The 24,813-nt window shown below is 42.8% G+C and overlaps 1 protein-coding gene across 2 annotated transcripts in view; it reads right to left on the minus strand.

Moving 5' to 3' along the window:
* Positions 1 to 5,850: 5,850 nt before the first annotated feature.
* The window catches only part of LOC124275645 (fibroblast growth factor 18-like), an 89,394-nt gene continuing 70,431 nt past the window's right edge, over positions 5,851 to 24,813 (minus strand). For both annotated transcript variants that reach the window (XM_046711252.1, XM_046711251.1), the window contains exons 3-5: positions 20,046 to 20,250; positions 14,759 to 14,862; positions 5,851 to 8,705 (exon numbers count right to left, since the gene is read on the minus strand). In XM_046711252.1, coding sequence (XP_046567208.1) covers positions 8,460 to 8,705; positions 14,759 to 14,862; positions 20,046 to 20,250 — 555 coding nt within the window. In that variant the 3' untranslated portion in view covers positions 5,851 to 8,459. The remainder of the gene's footprint in view (positions 8,706 to 14,758; positions 14,863 to 20,045; positions 20,251 to 24,813) is intronic.

The following is a 24,813-nucleotide window of genomic DNA, read 5'->3' on the forward strand; positions in this document are numbered from 1 at the left end:
TGGGTACTGATCTAAGTCGCTCATACATTAACAGTATGCGCGACTTTTTCTGTGCGCCGGAGAGTTGTTGCTTGTTTGGAAGCAGGGTCTGTTTAATCACACTATGTAGTTTTATAAATTCAGCCCTACCCAATAAATGCACGATGTAAAATGTACTTTAAACGTCTACATTGAAACGAAATCAACATGTCAAATGTCCGAATTGAGGAGGGACAGAGAAAAAGCTTTCAGCGTAATGGACAATGGGCGCACACATCTAAATCCATTCAAGTTCAATGAAACGCCACAACAACTCTCCGGCGCACAGAAAAAGTCGCTCATACTATTAATGTAGCAACAGTACACATCTGTGTAAAACATATGAACTGATATTTGTATCTCCTTTGTATCTAAACATAACTCGACAATTTCTGTTTACCGACTAAAGCAAGACAGAATGCGTTACCAGCATCATTCATTGCACGTTACCGACATCCAGACTTTGAGTTACCGACATCCTCGCGCGATTTTAAAAATGCTTATTCTTCAACACATAGACATTAATAAGCAAATTCAGTGCATTCACTGTATTTCCACCATCAAAGTTTATCAGTGTGCTAAATAATGTTGATTGTATACACGTGGAAGACTGCTAATTCGAGGGAAATAATCGCCAAGCGATCTTACCTGCCGCCGTGTTGGAATGCTGGTAACGTCCGTTACCAGTATCACCTTAGGTACAGTGACTATATGGTCAGTTTTGATGATATGGTTGACAGCGTGTCATAGTACCGCGGCAAATAGATCGTTGCTCATAATATCGATCACTGTGCATTGTCCAGACTCGAAAATTTACAGGCTGTCGTCATAAAACATATTATAACAGAAACCGAGGTACAAAAGAAAGTGTACAGTTGGTGAATGCTGATTGTCTTCCTTAAAAACAACGTAAATATTTTGAAAAATGTTTTGATTGTGACTTACAAGTCACAAATTTTGTGAAAAAAACCCCATAAATTATATCATACCAAATAGCGACGTTGCAATTTTGTCCATGTTAACAGGTTCACGACAAAACACTTTTTCAAAAGAATACCAAAGCACCAGGTGTGCACTTTCTTTTGTACGCAGTACAGAAATTTCACGATATGATACGTATTGCGATATCTTGGAACGATACGATTTGATTCGATGCAAATCACGATATGCTATCTTAAGTTATTTTCTTTTTAAAAGTATATTTTGATAGCAAGTAACAGTGTAAATTTCTAGTGAATATTAACAATTTTAAGATCAACGATACATATCAAGATACAAAAAAATGTATCGATATATTTATCATCAGATAAATTATCACGATTATCGATACTACGATATATCGTCACAGCTCTAGTAATGACCAATACGGCGTCCATTTGCGGTGCAGGAAACATGGTAATTACGGTACACATTTCACCTCAGATATCTCTGCTGTGTTGCCCGGAAACGATCTTCACACATGTACACAAATGTGAATTAGCATAAACACAAAAAACAGTCAATGAAGATACAATGTTGTTTATCACTAGATACGGTATGGCATCACTTTCTTAATTAATAGGTGTACCAAAATGTATTAAATATTCAATGGAAACTTCCAGGCACTGACTATATAAAGTCATTTCGGATTTCCCCAGTGATCACGTCTTCGCAGCGTGTTAAGTTTATGCTGAATATAGGAGTGGAAACTGTCAGTCCAATAGTATACGTGTTGCTTGTCTTAAATGTTCAATTTCAATCTATCTCTGCAAGTCTCTTTTAACAGAAGACTGAATATCATCGGGATTATTTTAAATATTATTATTTTATTAATAACTCTTGACAGAAGGACACTTCCTGAAGGACTTTGTCCCCACTAACTACGCTGTTTGGTTTCGTTAGCTGTGTGTTATGGCAATGTTACATTTTTTATTGTTGCATAGTCAAGTTTCCGAGGTACGTTTCGATGCAACTATCTGGGAGCTTTGTCAATGTAGTTATACAGACAACATGTTGGCACTAGGCAATCATTAATTACTCCAGCTGATACGCTTTTTATGCTTCGTGTTATTATCCCTCTAGTGTTCTGTGATGTGAAGGAGATGATAAAGTGTGTGTGTGGGTAATTTGGTCTGACAAACAGGAAACCCTTTTGAACGGACACCCGTTATAACGATAACGTTACCGATAGGACGAGTGGCAGTGTGGTCTTGTGCATGGAGCCTAGATCACAAACCGGTTGAAGTTTGGCAACGTTGGTGCCGGAGAGTCCTTGGATGGGTGACCGCATTTGGCAGCTTCACTCCTGAGAGTTTCTTGGACTTCAGTCCTGACCCACAACGAAGCACAAATGTCACATGTGGTCTCACTTTAGGATGTGAGTCTATTCAAAATTGTTCGTTCACCCAGTAGTGAAAATCCGTTTTGACACCGGGTGTTTTAAAGAACAGTATTGTTACTGTTTATCATATCGCTTATATCGCTGTATCATATTGCTTAAAATGTATGATATAACCCAAAAGAGAGTTAGAGGTTTCCATTGCCAATCCGGGCGTATTGGGCAACACCGTGTGGATTAAAAACGTTCCATTGAGTAAATCGCCTTGTTATTTATCGAAACGGCTGTACCGTCTCAGCCTATTACATTCACGGGGGGACCGAACTAGGGCCGGTGTTACGTCAACATAATGACCCATAGAAAAGCTGTATTCTAAAGCCCCGATGAAGAAGGTTTATACAAGACAGACGTATAGCGATATACCCTACTTTCCTCCTATAAATACACATACGGTGTTATTTTATCTCACGGAGGATGTTTATGCTTCATCAAGAAACCATCTATCTCCGAAAGATGTTATTTTGGAAACTTATTAAACTTTGAGACTTATGAGAATTCCAAGGTGAATATTCCTGACAGGGATCGTTTACCTACCGTAATATATAGTCGATCTTGTGAAACTGATCTGTCGCCTGTCCCATCCTATCTGGGCCGCCATGTTGTCGATTAAAGCGACTTCATCATATTACACAGGGCTCTACATTTTGCTTGGTCCAGTCTCGGCCAGGTGTTATATGTTATAGATGAGAACTTTTTTCTGTTGACGGCTGTCGTTGATAAAAAAACACCTGTCCAACCTGTGATTAAAAAACAACCTACAACCAGATAACGTCCATATATCTAGTATACCATGGAGGTTGTGACATGTCATACTTTGGATTATTAAAAAAAGATTTTATGAATACAAAAGATAACTTTTATACAGAACTCGGTGGACACATACGTACATCTCTTGGGACTCCTATTCATTGAATGCTTCTATTATCCACGTAGCACGTTATGGAATATAGTGTTTCTACTTGTTATGATCTCTTGATGAGTCAAAACTACAATGTATATGTACTGCAGGAAGCTTTGGGAAGGAGTAATGATCATTTCAGAGTCTGTTAAGACGATGTCACTTTAAGTACTCATCTGTATATTCTATGTTAGGCATTTTTATCTTTCCAGTTGCCAAGGTATGCCAAACGTGTAGGTTTGTTGAGCGTTACTAGATATGGCTGGATGTGTACTAGATGTCGCTGGATGCTGCTTGGATGTGGACGCACGTGTCTGCTGTGGGCTGCTGTGTCTACCAGATCTGCCACAGGGGTCTACAGTTTATGCGGGGCTTTCGTATCAATAGGAACTGGCACAGGGACAGTGTATACGAGGGCTGCTGTGTGTCTAGAACTGTTACAGTTACAGGGGTCTGCACTGTATAAAAGGGCTGTTGTGCCTTCTAGAAGTGTTACAGGGGCCTTCGGAGTATAGGAGGCCGGTGTGTCTACCCGTGTCACAGGGGTATTCACTGTGTATCAGGGCTGTGCTCTACAAGAACTATTACAGGGATCTGCAGTGTTTGTGGGGACAAGTGTGTCTTCTAGTACCAAATATGCGGGTCTGCTGTGTTTACGGGTCTGCTGTGTCGGCAAGAGTGAGTGAGTTCAGTTTTACGCCTCACTCAGCAATATTCCAGCTATATGGCGGCGGTCTGTAAACATTCGAATCTGGACCAGCCAATCCAGTGATCAACAGCATGAGCATCGATCTACGCAATTGGAATACAATGACATGTGTCAGTCAAGTCAGCGAGCCAGACCACCCGATTCTGTTAGTCGCTTCTTACGACACGCATGGGTTACTGAAGATCAGTTCTAACCCGGATCTTCACGGGTGCGTCTGCAAACACTGTTGATGTGGTCTCTACTGTATGTGGGGATTTGTGTCTACACGAACTGTCACAGAGGTCTACACTGGCATTGGTGTTAATGTGTTCAAGATCACCTGGAATCATCACTATCTGTTAGTGCTTCATGAACAAATTCCTGGGTATATGATTTGATAGGATTTGTGAGATATATCACATCGTCTCAACACTCATATTCTTGCACAAATATGATTAAAAGCAAGCTAGGGTTGAAAATCACATAAAATAATATACCCCAATAAACAATTTTAGAGAGAATGATCTTTCCATGAATCATTGATCATTATTCCATTAATCATTACCCATCATGCAATTCAATCGTCTTGATTTAATGTCATAGCTTTGTTTTAAATAGCATTTTGCATGTTTCAACCAAAATTATGTAAAATTATGAATTCACACATTGGGGAATCGAACCCGGATCTACAGCGTGGCGAGCGAACACTTAACCCTTCCTCCATCCTAAATGGGCCTTAGTACTGCATTAAATATACAATCAGTAGAGCAAATAAACATATTCAAACTCACTAACGAAGGGTGATTTTGTAAGGTTATACCGTTGAATGGGATGAAATAAACAGCGAATTAATCACCAGGGTTAACTTCTGTCACACGGGCCAGTATCGTGCAGTTCGGAAGATTCTACGATATCCAAATGTTTGCTCTCGGAAAACAATAACAAAGAAGTGCAAACATAGCAGAATCATCCTGTCAAAGTCATAAATGCACTTCACTCTTATAGTGTCGTTTTTTACGTATAACGCGAAGTGTTTCCTACCAAATACGTGACCTGCTATCACAAAGGGGGCCATTCATAACTCTCTTGGGTCCGTTTTAAGTTACAACAATTCGGTTAATAACAAGACATATCCATTTATTTGTCATGGATAAATCGTGTATATGTTAATGTTTTTGAATGCATATGTACTTGGGTGTCTAGAACACATGACATACTAGATGTAAAGTCTGTTATGCCATAACACCCCCTGGGACGTCCACTTAAGGGTGTTATTACGGGGGTTAACAGTGGTACAGCGAAACTAATTACCATACCTTCCCTCCCAAATTAAAAAATGTAGTTATGCCATTGCTTCTGACATCTCAGATCGTAGGAATTATTGTCAATGTTATTGTCCACATCGGTAACGAACAACGGATATGACGAGTAGGTGATTATGGTTTTACGCAGCTTTTAGCAATATTCCAGCAATATTCCAGCAATATCACGGCGGGGACACCAGAAATGGGCTTCACACATTGTACCCATATGGGGAATCGAACCAGTGTCTTTGGCGTGTGAACGCTTTAACCACTAGCCTACCCCACCGCCCCGGATATGACGAAGGCTTATGCGATAGGAATTATGTCATTCTTGTTATCAATAACGATCTAGAAATGTAGGAAACTGGTTTTGAAGGTGTTTATAGTTCCTTGCATCTGGAGGCGTCTGTATGTGACAGCAGATGGATAAACTTGACTTTCACGTCGATTCTAATCGCCTTGCGGTGACGTCTCCCAGACACGACTTTACATTTGGATTTGCAGTTCCTGTGGAGTTCGATATATCATGGTGTCAAAAATGCAAGAAAAGACGAAATAACAAAAGCATGTTTAAGATTGTTTATTGTTATCTTGTTGTCGCATCTAGCACACTTTGTGCATAAATACCACGGGACAGAGATTGTAGTATTTACATCATCTCTTTAAATAAATATATCTTTGGCTTATACAACAATATGATACACACATTATGTACACAGAGATTTGCATACGAGATCAGATGATTGATGAAAACTGTACAAACTGTATGTAGCGTGGATCGAGGACACGAGAACATATTACATCAGTGAAACCCCGACACGAAGACACTGTAGACGCCGGCGTTACGTCATGACGTTTACGGCGACCACGTATCACATTATAATTATGCCCTACATAGGGAGATTATGCGCCTTCTAGGGGGAGGGTGGGAACAATTAGGGGATGCTTGCAACGCAAAAAGTCCATATCACTTTTAACATTCTGTACCAATCTGAATTTCAAAACACGCTTACACTAAAACGTTCATTCTAACGTATGGATTGACGGTGGGTTGGAAACGACATAGGCAGAAGGCAGAGCGTAAACTTGTGGTGATGGAATTGGCTAAAATGGCCTTCAACTTAAGTGTTTAAGTGCTAGGAACCCAGGACGTATTTGAATTGGAATTGGGGAAAAGTGGTTAAGGTGTTCAGGAAGCAGCTAAGATGGCGTCCGCGTGGTTTGTAACACAGATGGGGAGAGACGCCCGGAGGTGGGCGTCCTATGTATTTACCAAGATATCACGGCAGTTTGATTACTGCTTAAGGTACTACTTTGTCTTCGCCACACAGCTACTACTGATGGATTAGTGACAATCCAAGCAAGCTGACCATCTCTGGACTGTCCAATGTCCACAACGTGACACTCCGAATGCCTTTGTCACAAGCACGTTTCCAATTTGAGCGTTAATATCGCTGTTGTTATTTGTCAGGAGGAATGTCATTGTCACCACTCGGCCGCTCACAACTGGCATAAAGGTATTATTATCTTAACTGGCTATTCGGTCTGTGGATGGACAGAGTGACCTGTCCGAACTAGGGCTCCATGGATATTGGACATTCTATGATGGTCAGTGAACAAGGATATCTACAATGAAAACCTTTTAAATTAAAACATTTTTAAGTACATATGACCTGAGGTGTTCACTAACCAGTCCCCCCGGCCCCCTAAGATGCTGCGTTGGAAAAGGATCTGAAGGTTCGACGAAGAAAACACCTGGGAGAAACAGTAAAAACATTGTCACACAAAGTAGCACCATTCGAACCATTGGAAGCGTTTGTCAAGGTGGGGAAAGGGAGAGAAATAAGGGGGTGGAGCATACTGGCCTGACGGGAGAGGGTTAGACCTAACGTGATCATGGGCTACAGGTTGCTATGGTGATGAATGACAACAATGGGTGATAAGATGAAGATTACAATGACATCAGATGGTGAAGCTTTCATAATCTCACGAGATATACAGTCATAGCTCGCTCGCATCGTGGTGAGTGAGTATGGTTTTACGCCGCTTCTAGCAATATTCCAGCAACATCACGGCGGGGGACACCAAGAATAGGCTTCACGTATTGTACCCATGTGGGGAATCGAACCCGGGTCGTCGCTTAACGCTTTGACCACTGGGCTACCCCACCGCCCATCCGAGTGGGTAGCTCTCATTGACTTGGGTTAGTGAGCTACATTACTTTATACGATATAATACTCATGATATTGGTTTACATTTGGAATCAAATGCAGTAGACGGTGTCACGTGTATGACATGAGCTGACAACCAGATCGAGGCTGGCTCCGCACAGATTGTGACCACGTGATCATTCCGCGGTGTTCTGCGGGCGTGTCGCTCAGTCACGTGATGTAATGGGAAAGGGCGACAGTACAGTAGAAACTATGTTGTTGTAGTCTACGTTACATATCTATACAGAGGTGGTGTAGTCTGGATAACTGGTATATATCTACATGCGACAGTGGACACTGATCACGTGACTTAACAGCGTCTGATTTAGCCCACATTCACTAGGCGAGTCTGAATGCCTGCCTCCCGAGTCTATATGGTTCAAATAGTCTGGGATGGCAACGACACTTGCAGATGCTACCAAAAAATCCCTGATTATGACGTCACCGAAATGTGTGTCCGTTTTCTTATCGCACTCCTGTCGTCACTGAAATGTGTGTCTGTATTTCTATCACACTGTTGACGTCACGTAGACACGATTGTGACGTCACGTAGACACGACTGTGACGTCACGTTGACACGATTGTGACGTCACGTTGACACGATGACAATTGTAACGTCAAGTAGACACTATGACGATTGTGACGTCATGGGACACCAACAAGATTGGTTCTCACTATATGCAGGCAAGGAAAGACCACGTGGATCCTAGTGATGCTGTTGCTAGGTTACGTTGCCATGGACGCTTGTGGTTGTGGTTTCAAGACGACTGACGTTCCAGTCGTGGACGAAATTGCACTACTCATCCGGTACTTTTGCAGCTATCCCAACTGCCCTAGCCCAACAATGGCGGCGCTGCTGAGGACCCGCATTGCGTGCTAACATTCGCACTTCCGGTGTTCCGCAGTGAAACGGGTTTCCGGTAAGGTATTCATGCCGAGAAATCTAGATACTTTGGCTATAATATCAACTTCGCCTCCTTCGATTCAAAAATCCTTTTATTTTCCAGGGTTTTGGGGGCGCTGGAGTCAAATTTACTACCACAAAGTGAAAACACTTTTCTTTTCTTCGGTTTCTTCTGGCATAACCTTTTAACCGCTTTCCGTTCTCGCGAAAGCCAATGTACCATTCTTCGTTTGCCTTGGACCTGAGCTCTGTATAGTTGTCCGAGCGTTGCACTTGCGTGAACAAACATTGCGGTTTCTGTGTATGCTGAAATATAAAAAACGAAATATGAATACACGGTCATATATAGGAACACAACATTCGTGAGTAGTTGGGATTTCTACAACCACCAACTGTTTCAGTCAAGTTAAAAATGATTCATACAGCGCCAAAATCTCTCATTGTCTTAATAATTTCGCCTTGTAACTCGTCCATGTCTATAATTCAATATTGCAAAAATGTTTATTATTTATCTTTCAGCAAAATGTTTTGCTGTATAATGAACCAAATTCAAGGATATGGAGAGAAGATACAGATGGTACAGATGCAGCCATGATGAGGGCAGGAAGATGAAGTCCAGGGGGATAAAAGGGTAGAGACGCGACCCAAATTAGGACCCAGGGTAGAAGAACCTTATATGGGAGCAGTATTGTAGAGACACACTTGAAATGGGACCAATGGACTAGTGGATAGGGACAGTCGAGACTGGGTCAACAGTGTAGACTCCCCCCCAACCCCCACCCTCCCGAACTGCGGACTGTGGGTGGAGACACACCCGAGAAGTGTCATAAGGGAGAATTCGGGTGTAATCCGCTCGAACGTGGCCAAACAAGATGTGCAAAGCATCACAAAGGGCACATGTCGACCAAACAGTCTTGTTTATACCCGGTAAATGTATCATTGCTCCTTGTATGAATCTGATGCCGTCCCTTCATCCCGAATTAGCTGCAGGGAGGAAACCTGTAACAGCCGGGGCCTTGCCTCCGTATCACGGGGTGTTTTGACGGTGTCTTATTTCAGTAAAGGTCTTGTCACCCCCACGACTCGATACACGTGTCGTCAGACAGTGGCCCCTGCGCGCCCTTCCCAACCACAATGTGTACACGCGGTGTTTACACAGACACACGCTTGTTTTATAAACCTCATAAGAGTTTTAATAAGTGGGTGCCTCGCATGAAAATCTATGTGAATACGGGTTGATATCGCGGATCGCGGGAATCCCTCTTGATACGAGATCAAACGGTCGGCCATGACTAGTTCCATACTGGCAATTATATCAGAATATGAAACGCCGTTAGTATCAGAAACAAATGATTCCGGTTTCATTTATTAACAATCTTGTATGGTAGATAAGAGGCAATTTAGACATTATAAGATAACCCTATCTTGAACTAATAGCTCGTAAACCCCAGCCCATGCCCCTTCGAAGCAGGTTATTCTGGGTACGGGGCTATGTCGCCAGCTGAAGAAGTATATTAGAAGCTGTGAATGAACGATAGTCGCAGCGTGTGTGTATGTCAATACTCTCTAACTACTTCTAGCCTGCAAGTCTTATCACATAATCAACCGTACGGGAGTTTGGGGACGGTGTGGGGAAACAGGCAACGAAGGGTCTCTCTGCTCTCAACCCGTTCCTGGCAACTTCAAACAAGCCCCTGTGCCTTGCATTAATTAGGTTCAACCCAGCTGATATGGAGTGAACAAAATGCACGCTACCGATATCCTATCCCCCACGAGGTGACGAGACTTGATGAATTGGGCAATACTGCAGAAACCGATTTATAGAGGAAAGCTTTTCAAACAATCGATCTGTTTTTCCACTCGTATATGGCGTTTATTTGATTTTTTTGTGAAGCTTTATTACAACTTGAGTTAGTCCCTGTACAGTGTAACCCTATTAATCCGACACTTCAAGTTAAAGCGTCCGGATAAACCACTGGGTATCCGGATTTAAGAGGTTTCTGTATATATGTTTGTCTTGGCACCGAGCAGCCTGAGCGAATGTTAGCATGGCCTTGAACTAGACACTATAGTGGTCTACCTTCTTAGCGGAATAGACACGTGCGGAAAACGTGTATACTTTTAGTTTTATTCCTGAGGTGTGCTGGTGTTGTCGTTGTGGAGGCGGGTGGAGGTGGGGCCGTTGTGGTGACTGCTTATAACATATATAACAACAACTCTGTATAGACATAACGGTCGTATTTTGTGACGTCACAGTAAGGAATTCTTCCCTTACTACCAACGGGACACTGAGAAACGAGCCATAAAGCCTTTCATAGAATCTACAGGAAATGCCCTCCTGTGTCAAAGGCTCTATCTGTACTGCAAAGCGGCCTTGTCTGGGCATACGACGAGGCTTAAAGGACATGTCCCTGTCTTATACCAGTATTGAGTACAGATCATACATACAGATGTGCCAGAATTTCTGCTGTACGTTCAGTCACGATCCTAACAAAGTCGGATATGTCGAATTAGAGGTTGTCTCGAACGAAACTGCATTGCTTCCTCGAAAGGGCTGTTTAACGTTAATGTTGGTGATGTATCGAACGCGGGGTTGACTTCGTTCAGGAGGATAGTTACCTCTGTACACCTTCATATTCTACAACTACATTCTATATGAACTGTTTATGTTCTACACCACATTCAGCAATATTGGAGAGGGGTGAAAGTGAAACTAAGTCTATGACTGTGAGTTTTACTCCGCTTTTAGCAATATTCCAGCAATATCACGGCGGGGGACACCAGAAATAGGCTTCACACATTGTACCCATGTGGGAATCGAACCCGGGTATTCTGCGTGACGAGCGAACGCATTAACCACTGGGCTACCCAACCGCCCCGACAGAAAAAATGCAAGGTATCTCCGTTGGGGACATCCTTCTCGGTATGCTGGCCTGACATTCCAGGTGTGAGTCACATCTAGATCTCTTTGGGATGAAGACCCGCCATCAGAGGAGGATGAGCTGTACAGACAAACGGTCTGTAATCCTTGCCTCGAGGTGTGTCCTCTCACGATTACATGCACACATCAGAAAAACGCGTGAATGGAAAATGTGAACTGATTGTCTGCAAATGGGGGAGAGTTATGCTGGCTATTTGGGTGATGTAGATATGGAGTTCATTACTGGGATCCCGTGCCCCGCAGGTAGATGGCGCTGCGATAGACGGAGAACCGGATACTCTGTGTCATCTACATGTATCGTTTTATCTATATTGGTCCACGAGCGGGTAGAGGGCATCACACCATTTGGCTCCTCGGCCTCTTTTCTAGTGGATTCTTATCCGAGTGAGTGAGTTAGATTTAACGGCACTTTTTCACAATTTAATCACTTGCTGCCAGCGGATAAGACGCAGTGATACAGGTCGCCATCTTCTCGAGACAAGAGCGCCAACTAGCCTTTATCAAAGTGAATGAATGAGTTTTTACGCCGCAATATCACGTTAGGGGACACCAGGAATGGACTTCACATTTTGTACCCATGTGGGGAATCGAACCCGGGTCTTTTGCGTGACGAGCGAACGCTTTAACCACTTGGCTACCCCACGCCCCTCTAATATGCAGACATGGTCATCATAGACAACCTGTTGATATGAGTGAACAATGAGTCTTGTTGAACGCTGACAGCATGTTGTTGGCTTACAACTCCGCCAAGACCTTGACTCGGTCTGCCTCAGCCAACGCAGGGTAATTTGAATCAGGCCAATCCTCTGAAGTTGGTACGGTGACAAACAGCCGCCGACAAGCCAGAGCTACCTGATTATAGGTGCTGTGACGGTGTACTTGTTGCAGTCAGCTCCCTGGGGGTCGAGTCGTCACAAGTTAGACATCTATCGACCACCCTGCATCTTCCTCTCCCGAGGTCGCCATGGCTGGTGCTTCTAGTGTCCTAGTCGCTCACACGAGCTCCACTCAAACATCACAATAGACAATCGCGGCCTTCAGTAAGAAAATGTACCCAAGATTGCATTAACCATGCATTGCAAAATATTTACCGTCAATACTCGTTTGACACAAATTGGCATGTTCGGAATCCACGATTTAAGATTTAAGAAATACGAATCTGGAGGTACAAAACTGAAAGGTTTCACTAAGTGCTTGAGTGCAGATTATTTTACAATCTGTTTTTCGCTCTCTTAATATTCTCAAGGACAGTTCGAGGCAAGAAGTCTTACATAGCAGTGGTCACTAATTCGGTTGTTTACATGACATGCAAAATAATTAATGCATGGCACATACTTCAACGGTCTCGCCAGCCATCAACCTGTCACTGTGACGTCACAGAACCCCACGTGTGGACCTAGTCACGTGGGGAGGGTAAAACGTTGTCTGTGATGTAATTGCTCCGCCGGAGACCGGATTCACGGATCGGAGCATGTCTGGCGTACTGGTTTTTTTAGCAGCTACATTTTTCACTTTCGTATTTAATTAATTTTCTGCTTTTCTGGGGACATGTCATCGCTTTCGCTGTGGGTAACCGTCGCCACTTACATTAAACAATGTACAACCACATCAGACATTCAGGTTTGTCTGACATGTGACCATCACGAGACGTAGGGAATTGCAGTATTCATGAAATTCCTCTCTCCACGTTGACGACACGCCCACCTTTTGGAGGAATGATGTCGTGTTCCTGGCTGGGCAGTGGTCAAACAATGACACACTGTTGGGATCTTGGATGTTGGTCTGCTTGTACCATTGGGACGTGTGATGTCCAAGAACTGATTGTGGTCAAGCAAAGACACTTTGTAATGATTCTTGTTGAGGTCTCCTAGTACCCTAAGAATGGACAATTGACTGTGGTCAAGCAATACGTAATAAACCTAGGCCAGGTCCATTACAACTAGGGATCATTTGGTAAACTATGACGGAAGACCAACGAGGACAACCAATGAGAAACATCACAGAACCGGAACTGCCTTGTCTAGCCCTGGGTATCATTGCGCCAAGAAATGTCTTGAGGATCTGGGTGTGTCTCAGATGGAGTTACAGATGTCTCAGATGGAGTTACCATCGGTAACTTATATGATCACTCTGTGGTACCTTGGTATGGTTCTTCACAGATCATAGCGTGTCTAGATTGTGATGCCACTATTCCTTCATTTTTCAGCCAAACCTTTGGGACATCGAAACCACTGTACCAGCATTGGGAATCTAATTTGACCATGAATGGCGAGCACTTTAACCACTAGACTATCACAACGCCCCCTTGGGCCGGTTACATACCCGTGCCAATATTTCATTATCGCATGTAATGTGTTGTAACTTTATATATGGTTATCGTACCCGGACGTGTCAACAAATGTGTTAATGCAGAGTGAAAGAAAAACGCTTACTTAGCTCAATACCAGAATGGCGGAGTCAGTGATCTTGGTTTACATTTGAACAGTATCTCATCGCGTCAGATTAATGTGTGATGAAGGACCAGTGTGATGCAGTGACAAATGTTTAAGACTCTGGGGGAACTCCAAGAGCATGGTAATAATCGTGGGGTACCAGGCTTCAAACCACCAATCATAGATTTTGATGTGCCCAAGGGACGCAACAAGCACATCGAATTGAGGCGCCTTACACGAACGATAGGGCCACCCATGCACCCCATACCGAAATGAACTATTCACTTTATCTCGCACTTATTTTAACAATCAAATAGTGAAATGCCCAACAACGTCCATATTTCCAGGAATGGCCGACGATCAAAGCATGAAAACACTTTCCAATCTCTTTCATAAACATATTTCAAATATCGACTTCTGAGAAATATATTCGTGACTGTACCATTTGTGTGGAATGTGACAATCACATAGATATACACAGTTTAAACAATTCCCAACATTTTATCTTTTTTCTTTTATCAGTCCAATGACAGTTTAATCCGGAAATCAGGGGATAGGAAGTATGTGTACAGGATTGCCTCGCCATGAGCTACCAGTGAGCAATTGTGGAATGTTTCGACGACCTCGAGCTCCGACAATTATCTCATTTCTAACTTCATGACCCTTCTGTTAAATATCTGATTCAGAAAAAGAAATATCACATTTCACTCAGTGTTTGTCCCTAAATACGCATACCCTTCCCTGTTCACACCCAGGACTCCATAACACAGAGGAGCTTAGTCTCTGAAAATATATAATTTTGACGGAAAACAAATAACTTAAATTGAAAAGAAGCCCCAGTGAACTCAGGAAATCTAGAGTAAGTGCATTGCAAAATCATTAGGTGGAAGGGGAAATAATGTGAATTAGGGACTGTGAGACAGTCTATTTCATAATATGCATGCTCCGCTTACTAAAAATACTAAATACTAAAACATTGTACTTACCCGTAGTATTAGTTTGCCTTTTTTATTAAAACAGATGTATTTCTTCGTTTGAGGGCTCTTGATATAGATATCACCTCCTGCTCGAGACTCAAATATCAAGTGGGCTGTAAATAAAAAGAGAATAACATTTAAAAACATATTCAATCGTAGTAGGCAGGTTAAGAAACACCGTTTGAATTACTCATGTCAAAAGAATCACGTATTCTTTCCTGGTTTGCGATGTGCACTGAAAGGGTTAATCTCCCGGACATACACGACTTTACACGAGTCTTGCATGACGATGTGATCGTGTTCCGAGGTACGGGAGCATTGATAGGATAACCGATGGCATGTAACTTCTGACACTGGGTTAGTGGAACGTTATAAGCTGTAGACGAGGGGTATGAGCAAAGTACCTGAGGGTCAGGCTTGGGGGAGAACTTATGGGAAATTCGCATGCACAGTTTCAGGTCGGCCACGGGAACCTGTAGGAAGACGTGAGAGGAGAATGCCTGACTATGCTTGACAGCCTCTAGCGTGCTCAAGGAACGAAAGCAGACACCGGTTCATGGTGACTGTTGGCGATATTTAAACTGCGTCGACATTTCTTGCCGCTAAGTACACAGCGCTGTTGTAATGAACGTAGAATGAATTTGACCTGATTTCATCAAAACTTAACAATACAAGCCAATAGCTGAAGGTGTTAGAAGTTTACATAATGCAGGTACGTTCATGCTGGGTGGTAGACGATCGACTTTTAATATCATTAGCGCCAAGGTTTTCAAGTTACACTCAATGATACATCTGTATGTATGGGACACGAGACGTGGACCTGTATCCGTGGTGTTCGTCGACGCTCGGATGTCACACCTGTATGTCGTAGATGGTTTTATGGAAGTCATCATGTAGTTATTTGCACTCGATCCATACATTACACCTGTACATGCTTCAAGAACGCTAGATCGGGTCAGCGTTATTGGATACACTGCCGTAAATCATGGACTTAAAGGCAGTCTTCGGGATAGGACACACACTGGCTTCTTTTCCAGACACAGCACACCACAGTCATAACGAAGAGGGGGTTGGGTAGCCTAGTGGTTAAAGTGTTAGCTGGTCACGCCGAAGACTCGGGTTCGATTCCCCATATGGGTACAATGTTTGAAGCCCATTTTTGGTGTCCTGCGCTGTGATATTGCTGGAATATTGCTAAGAGCGGCGTAAAACCATACTCACTCACACTCATGAATAACAAACTCAGGACCACAACTTTTAGTTCGTTATAACCGTAGTTATATTTCCACAAATATGTACAGCAAGTGGTAGGGACCAAACATTCGTTATATCCATTCGTTCGTTATAAGCGTAGTTATATTTCCACAAATATGTACAGCAAGTGGTAGAGACCAAATATTCGTTATATCCATTCGTTCGTTATAAGCGTAGTTATATTTCCACAAATATGTACAGCAAGTGGTAGGGACCAAATATTCGTTATATCCATTAGTTCGTTATAAACGTGCTCGGATATAAACATGGGCGGTAGGGTAGCCTGGTGGTTAAAGTGTTCGCTCGTCACGCCGAAGACCCGGGTTTGATTCCCCACGTGGGTTTCTGGCGTTCCCCGGCGTGATATTGCCGGAATAGTGCCAAAGGTGGCGTAAAAATAAACTAACTCACTCGTTATAAACATGGTTTAGTGTAATGATCTGAGGAAGTGGTAGTAGGGTTTAAAGGGGAACGATTTCAGTCGGGACACCTGGTGATGTGGAGGGGGCATTTTCATGTGACAATATCATGAAAGAACGGTAATGACCATCAGGAGCGAAGGGATGGGCACCTGTAGAAATATATGATGGAGGCTACTTCCCGTATGTGAATGGTATCGGGTACATACAGTTGAATATGGTTACAGGTACCCTGGTCGAGGAAGAGAGTCAAGAAAGAGAAGTGACGCAACAAACATTTCGTCAGTGTATTGATGTAAATTCTAAACGATATTGCATAGTTCCCTCTACATGACCTTGACCTAAGTACACTTATGAATGTCCTTGACCTAATTTTCCGTTATGACAGCATTACCCTACTGAGCATATAACCCAGTGATTACTGCCCGATACCAATGTATCCGTGACCCCAGACACGTCTAGATGGGGTTAAATGGCTTGTAAGCCGCATCTCCTTAGCGGGTCACACTCGGATTTCGGAACAAGAACCATAACGACTTGGGCTTAACCGTCCGTACGATGACAAGAAAAGCATACATTCCAGACAACGGGTGTTTGTCTAGTCATGTATAGAGTGTTGAAAGTGCGCTATGACATTTTGAGATAGTATCTCCGCGATATTGCAGTTACAGCGCAGGTATGTATGGCTGAAATATTAACAGTAACACAGCCTCCCCCAGCAATATCACAGCAGCTTATAATCAGCTATACTGCAAGTTTACTCAAGCGGTGTGGTCAGTGTTCTTTATTCACAGTGTAAGAAGTAGTAATACAAGACAAATCCTATGGATAAGAAGTAGTAGCCACACTCAGCATCCATACTGACCACCCGATTCTCATTTACATCGCCTTTAACGACAAGCAATAGGAACGTGGTATCGTTTCTTAAAGGGGATCTCACTCTTGGAAATATGCGTGGGTTACAAATACGCGACCGGGATGGTATCCATTAATCGGATATGTTTACATTATGCAGTGTCGAATAACCGGCCCGACCTATCCGCGACTGATCTGTTCAAATATAGACACGGGACTCTTGATCAGGACATAAATTAGGTGTCGGAGACACGTAAACACATTCTCCGGCTAGGAAGAGCCATGACTTACAGTTCATAAACAAGTCAAGCACATGTTCATTTCAAGGTTGTCAATCCACGGGTTCAACGACTGTAGCGTTTGCAGTGTCCAGAGTTTAAATACTTAAACTGTAATTAATAAATTTAACAGTGGTTGATCGTATTTAAATGATCGAACTCCGCTGCCGTTTAAAAAGTAGGTCGACGCGAACCTAAAATTGGGGAACACTATCGTGAACAACTTACGGTAAGGTTGAAATGACAGTCCCGTGTTACCATAAACATTTCCTTGTTTATGAAGGGTTATGGCCTTCTTAGTTAGTATTCAGTCAGTCGAGGAAGAGACCGGGGAAAGTCTAGTAAGCTAAGTAAAATAATCTTTAATTTATAACAAATAACTCTATCTAAATTGAAAATGTGCCATTTAGCTGGTAGATTCAGAACCTGTGGAAAACTGCTTCATTAAGGCTTTTTGCATTGCAGATTCGCTGGACAGCAGCGAACATGGTTTAGGAACTGGGGGATAGAAGAGGGTATAAGTAGTGGGGTATGGTGTGACGGAAGGGTGGGGTGGGGTGGGGTGCGGCGGGGTGATGGACGATGACGCTATCACAGCGAAACGTCATTAGTCCGAACCCGTTGTAGGAACCCTTCGTCCGGGTGTTACTGTAGGCTTAGAAATACATGAGGACCTTGAGATCGTTAATCCGGAAAGACACAATCCACATAAACCAGGGTTTTTTTCTGGGCATGAACGAGAAGGTAGGGTCTTCGATAGTTTAGCTTGATATATCAGTCAGAAGTGTCTAATTTTTGCGACAGTTAGTGAGTGAGTTTAGTTTTACACCGTTTTTAGGAATATTCCGGCAATATCACGTCGGGGGACACCAGAAACGGTCTTCACACATTGTACCCATGTGGGGAATCGAACCCGGGCCTTCGACGTGACGAGCGGACGCCTTAACCACTAGGCTACCTCGCCGCCCCGAATAGCAGTGAATACGTGAATATGGTGGATTCCATCCTAGACAACAAGGTGAATATGACATTAAACCCCGTCAGACCCTATGACATTCCCAGACATGTTTAGGTAAGAATAAATAGGCCGGAAGCTGAATAACGAGGCAACATTTTGTTCATATGGAACATATCGTAAAGCCATGCCGGCATGTTCTCGACATATTTCACAGTGATATAGGAGATGACTTAACGACAAAGTTAACGACCGAAATCCGGGCATTCCTCCTGACTATGAGACAGGCAACATTTAGGCCAGTCGGAGTTTAAGCTAGGTAAGATAAACAAATACAACCGCATAGGTAGCCTCTAACTGACAGGTATATCATATCGTTATCTTATCTATTGTTATCAGGTTAAGCTCGGATCATGTATATAACGACCAATCAGTTGTCAATGGTTGACGCTACATTTCTCCGCTCGCAGACACACATGTAAAGTACCTATCCATTAGTACATGTAACTAGATAGACACTCGACCTACGGTTAAGTACAAAGGAGCCAAATAAAAACTAGGACATTTTGATGTTGACGCTGGTGTTGGGTATGATGACACACAGGCTCAGCCGGCTGGTACATATCAGAGTGAGTGAGTGTGTGAGTTGGGTTTTATGCCGCTTTTAGCAAACTTCCAGAAATATCACGGGACACCAGAAATGGGGTTCACACATTGTACCCATGTGGGGAATCGAACCCGGGTCTTCGGCGTGACGAGCGAACGCTTTAACCACTAGGCTATCAGCTAGAAATTACATGCGGTAACCACTCCTGCACAGGTCTAATGATAATAGTTTAATGCCACAAGCTACTGGCATCAGATATGAGGATATTATTGTGCCTGACGTCCTGTTGAAGCACTGCATCGTATCCCAGTTGGGTTGACCGATGCTCATAATGTTGATCACCGGATTGTTTGGTCAAGACTCGATTATATACGGACAGCCGCCATATAGCTGGAGTATTGCTGAGTGTGCCGTTAGACAACAAACAAATAAACCAAATTTACGAGGAATATGCCGTGACAAATTCTTGTTTTATGGTCGGGGGGGGGGGGGGAACAACTCTACCTTGTGTGTCCACCAGCTCAGTGTATTGTGGTCAGTCTTACAAATGCCAAATAAAGAAACTCATTCCCTATGGGTGGGTGAGTTATCAACGTGTCTTGATGTGGGAAGACAGCCACAAAAGACATTCACCACATCAGTGCTGACGAACTAACATGATTCTGGCGAATATTGGATTTGAACCTAAGGCACGGGGTTCTGGTGCGCCAAAGGGAAGCAACTCTGCACAGCGCCATTTATAATTAAACAGGGATTGTACTTTAACAGTGAGTGAGTGAGTTTAGTTTTACGCTGCACTCAGCAATATTCCAGCTATATGGGGGCGGTCTGTAAATAATCGAGTCTGGACCAGTCAATCCAGTGATCGGTACTGTAACAGATCTGTGGAATAAAACGAACGAAGGCCGGGTCAGATGGATTGACTTACTTGTAATACTCTTTTGCCGTCTTCCCCTGGCAAGAATCTGGATCCGATTGCCCTTTTTCGAACGAGTCCTCTTAATCTGGACGTATCCTTCGCTACACCTATTATACAGCTGATACTTCAGGCTGTGAGTCTCGCTGCCAGGGTTCTGTGCTACCTGCCTATCTATTTTGAAGATTCCGTTTTTGGTGTTCGAGGAACCATGAACCTGGAACAAAAACATGTTGTATAAATAGCATGAATGTCACCACTTCTGGAATGGTTATCGATTGTAAAGAAACATGGATGGTTTTGACGATACAGCAGTATTTTGTCCAGATGTCGGTTAAGTTATTGTATGCCCCAAAATGGGTATATTCTCTTTGTGTCATCACCTACAATTAATAACTGTATCAGTTGTCGACGATAGAACAGGAATTGGTTGGGATAGGAAAACCTCTGTAGGTGAAACCGGTTTAGACTGTTTACCAATAACGGAACCATTGCCTGCTTTTGTCGGTTCTAAAAGTCACTAAATATTTTCTCACTTATTAATGTTTACATTAATCAATCATTAAAAACATTATCGAAATAGAAATAGATTTTCAATATTAAGAAATATCAATTTCTTCAGAGCAGTATACTTTAATTATTGCTACCCGACATCAATATTCCAATGCACCAATGATCCCTACACCATTGTTGAATCATTTAGAGGTACCAGCGTAAGAAATGAGATTTTGAGAAAAGTACTTCTCACGGAATCATTAAAGATTCAGGTGACTCATGTAAAGGACAGAAGGTGAGGTGAAATTGGGTTTAACGTCGCTCTGGGGAATATTTCGCTCATATGACGACGTGCATGCGTGTGTATGTGTAGGTGCGGCTGCTTGTACTAGCCCTGACTGAAGCTGGTTTTATAGTGCTAGCCCACTGAGATACCATGCCGCAGTGATGCATGAATACCCCACTCAGACACATTATACTGACTCCGAGCCGACCAGTCCTTGTTGTACCCATTAATGCCGAGCGCCAAGCAGGGACCAACAAGTACCATATTTTAACGTCTTTTGGTATGACGCGGTCGGGGATCGAACCCGCGACCTTCCGCTCTCCGGGCGGACGCTCTAACCACTACACCACGGAGGCGGCTGTAAAGGACAGAAAAAAACGAAACGGCATGTACATTGCAATATTTCCTGACTAGTGAGTGAGTGAGTTTAGTTTTACGCCCCCTTTAGCAATATTCCAGCAATATCAAGGAGGGGTACATCAGAAATGGGTTCACACATTGTACCCTTGTAGGGAATCGAACCCGGCGTTTCGAGTGAACGCTTTAACCACTAGGCTACCTCACCGCCCCTCCAGCAATATCAAGGAGGGGGACACCAGAAATGGGTTCACACATTGTACCCTTGTAGGAATCGAACCCGGCGTGACGAGTGAACGCTTTAACCACTAGGCTACCTCACCGCCCCACCCAAACTTTTAAGTTGAAATAATTGATATTTTGGAACCGTGATCAATGTGATAAACAGGTAGTGCTTAGAGATGCCACGATTCACTATTGTGTCGAGTCGTCCATGACATCGGATAGTCTACGACACACTTTATCACCCGTACGTCCTTGTCAGAGCTTATGTAGACAAAAAATTATCTAAAGCTGAAACTACTGTCAATTAAAAACAGTTCACTAATGACACTTCATACTGCCAAGGACTATACTCTCTGAAACTGCACTACAGTAACAGATCAGATACATGGTGCTATCTCACTAGGTTATCGGCCGACTTTCTACAGAGTAGCCAGGTTACATCCGCGGTGAACAATATAGCGCTGTATCATCAATGCATTAAGACTGAAGAAAAAAAGTAACTACCCAAAGACCTTGTCTCCTGATAACGCAGGTCACGTGACCTGATAAACTAACACAGACCTATATAGAATATACATAAACATTACACGTTGTCAAATAGGAAATGAACATTTTCGCTTTTGAGATTTCACTTCACCCTTAATGTAAACACTTAAATACGTCAACTGGAGTCGCAAATACGGCTAGGTCTTCGCTATGTAACAGCATGGGTGTAAAGCGCGGTGTAATACGGGTGTAAACATACACTGAGACATACGTTCTCCAGCTACTCAATTGACACGAAGTTGTCGGGTAAATACGTATATATACATCTACGTCAGTTTTCATTTCAAATTCACTGCAAGCGTCGTCTTCAGAAGGTCTTTTAAACACGGACAAAGAACCTCTTTCCGCCATTCAAGCAGGCTTGCATATTTCCATTGCAAGCGAATACACGTGCTATACTCACAAGTCTGTATTCTATGACAAACTTTCGCGTAAAGTTATTCATGGTGGTTTAAGGCATACACTTAATAACTTCACACAATGGAAGCTTTAGAACGGATCCATGATTCGTAAGCTTGACATTTTCCGCGCTGGTTCTGCATTGAAATCCTTCAAACATAAAAATAGAATCTGTTTGAAAGTTTTAATGCACCGGCAAGTTCATCTGTCAAATTGTAACCTTCTACATAGTGGACGAGCGGTAGCAGGGACCCCTTGATATTGATGAACGACAGACGGAGACACGGGGCAACAAAACGTGTACCCCTAGGCGGAGCTAACGCGACTTTGCTCACAAGAAATTTGGATATTAAATTTACTTTAGCTAGAAGCCTGATGGAATGTTATCAATGTAAGTATTACAAAAAGTCTTGCTCCCAAGGGTGAATTAACGGCACTGGGAGTCCCCCTAACGTTCTGGTGGCAATTACCCTCGGGGACTAGGGGCGGGGAGTTCTCACCCTCAACACAAATTGTCCCGATCCCACAAAATGTAGTTCCGATTATCCGGGACAAAAGAATGATGTGGTGTTGCGAAACGATTGTTCTACACAATATTTGATTTGTGTGTCTTTGTTGTTTGAAGTACCCTCAACAGCTGCTAACGGGGCAGATATTTGAACGAACAACACGGAGGTAAAGACCGGAGTCTCTGATCAGTAACCGTGAAGTGTTGAAAATCTAAAATCGGGTTAAAGCCTCTAGCAGCGATTTATCTGTCAATTCTTAAACACTCTCAACCTAGATCTATTTCTGAAAGCTAATTACACGTCTCAACACAAGAAACAAATGTAAAGTATAGTAAACATTTGATTACTACCTTGTCAAGATTTATAGTTCGAGACTTACAAACATCTGCATTCACTTCGAGTACATATGGCCCATAAGAATACCATAAGACGAAAGATAAACCTTCGTAAACAAATACGACCGACTGAGAAAACGAGAGATTTATTTCCCATAGTGACTAGACACTGTCAGCCCTAAAGGAACAGACCCTATTGTCTCAATCCTCACACCAGATAAAAACAATATTTTCATGCAGAAATGCAATGCATATACTCTGATAGGTAATGTAAGTCGGTCGCGTTCGTTCTCGTCAAAAAACATGAGGAGGTTAGGTCATGCGATAATTTATTAACACAGTTTTATCATGTGGGCGGTCCTCCTTGACTACAGCAGCATTGTCAGTTAAACGATGCCCTCGGCATGAGCTCAATGGAGATATTTAACTAAATTATTCAATTAGGGACAGTGAATATTGAAACTATAAGACTAAAATGTGGCAGAAAACGTTGGGTTTTTTCATTAAATGTTATATGATAGTCCAGTAATCATTAAAAAAATGAGAGGATATTTCATGAAAGAAGATAAATGTAACTTTATACTGCGCTAGTTGCGAGTTTATATGCCCATCACGCCAGTTTGTACATAACGTCAAATTTCATTCATGTTGTCAACAATACTGTTCAGTGTTCTCGTCTACACTTGTGCCGTAATAAATTTGATTCTTTTCATATTCCATTTTTTATGCGACATAAACAGGCCGTCGACTGGTTAATTCAGACTACAGATTTATTATTCGAACTTCATATATGACATTCAAAACATTTACACGTCCTTGACCTCCCGGGATCCAATAGCGTTGATCAAAGTCTGCAGCCAGTTGCTATCTGAGCCCGTCAATGAAAGCAGAGTGTTCGTGGACCAAACTTCTAATTGGATTTTAACACCCTGCCTTAGAGGGTCTATAATAGCGGTCAAGAACCCTGTCTAGGGGGACACAGACATAATTTCCACGTGCTGGCGTCGACCATTTTTACAGTACAGTGTAAACTGGGGATATTACACACATGTACACTTAACAGACAGATGTTAAAATGGCTGCGCTTGAAGGATTGAAAGAAAAACTCAAGATGAATGGACCAGCAGGATTGAGCACGTGTTACTTCTATGGTGGGTCGGTGGGAGACCTTGCTGTGATCCGTCAGCTTGTTGTTCATTTGGGAGACAACTACAGGTGCACTTAAAATCACCTTCAAACGAAACAAAAAGATTGAAAAGACGTGCTCTCCATCGTGACCATCATTAGTAACACGCGACTTACTGGGAGGATTTCAAACGCCCGGGGCAAGGACACCACGGGAGGGTTTAGCTTAATGCTCGAAGATTACCGATTAAATCTCTAAATGCTAAACTTTGCCTTCCCGTTTGTTAAGCTGTGGGTCCTGACAAGTATGTAAAACAATGGCCAGGGTCGACCTTCGGAGGTTTTCAGCGTTATTGCTGTCAAGGTCAACGTTTGTATTTGCAATTATCACAAATGAGTCCATTAATGCCCCGGGCTATTGCAAGAACCCTGGTGGTTAGTGCAAATGGTCATTTCAAATGCAGTCAAGCTGTTCTGATTTCAGCCACCCTGGAATTTCCCCG

Source organism: Haliotis rubra, unplaced genomic scaffold (assembly GCF_003918875.1).
Source record: "Haliotis rubra isolate DU_JTF1 unplaced genomic scaffold, ASM391887v1 Scf200, whole genome shotgun sequence".
Lineage (NCBI taxonomy): Eukaryota > Metazoa > Mollusca > Gastropoda > Lepetellida > Haliotidae > Haliotis > Haliotis rubra.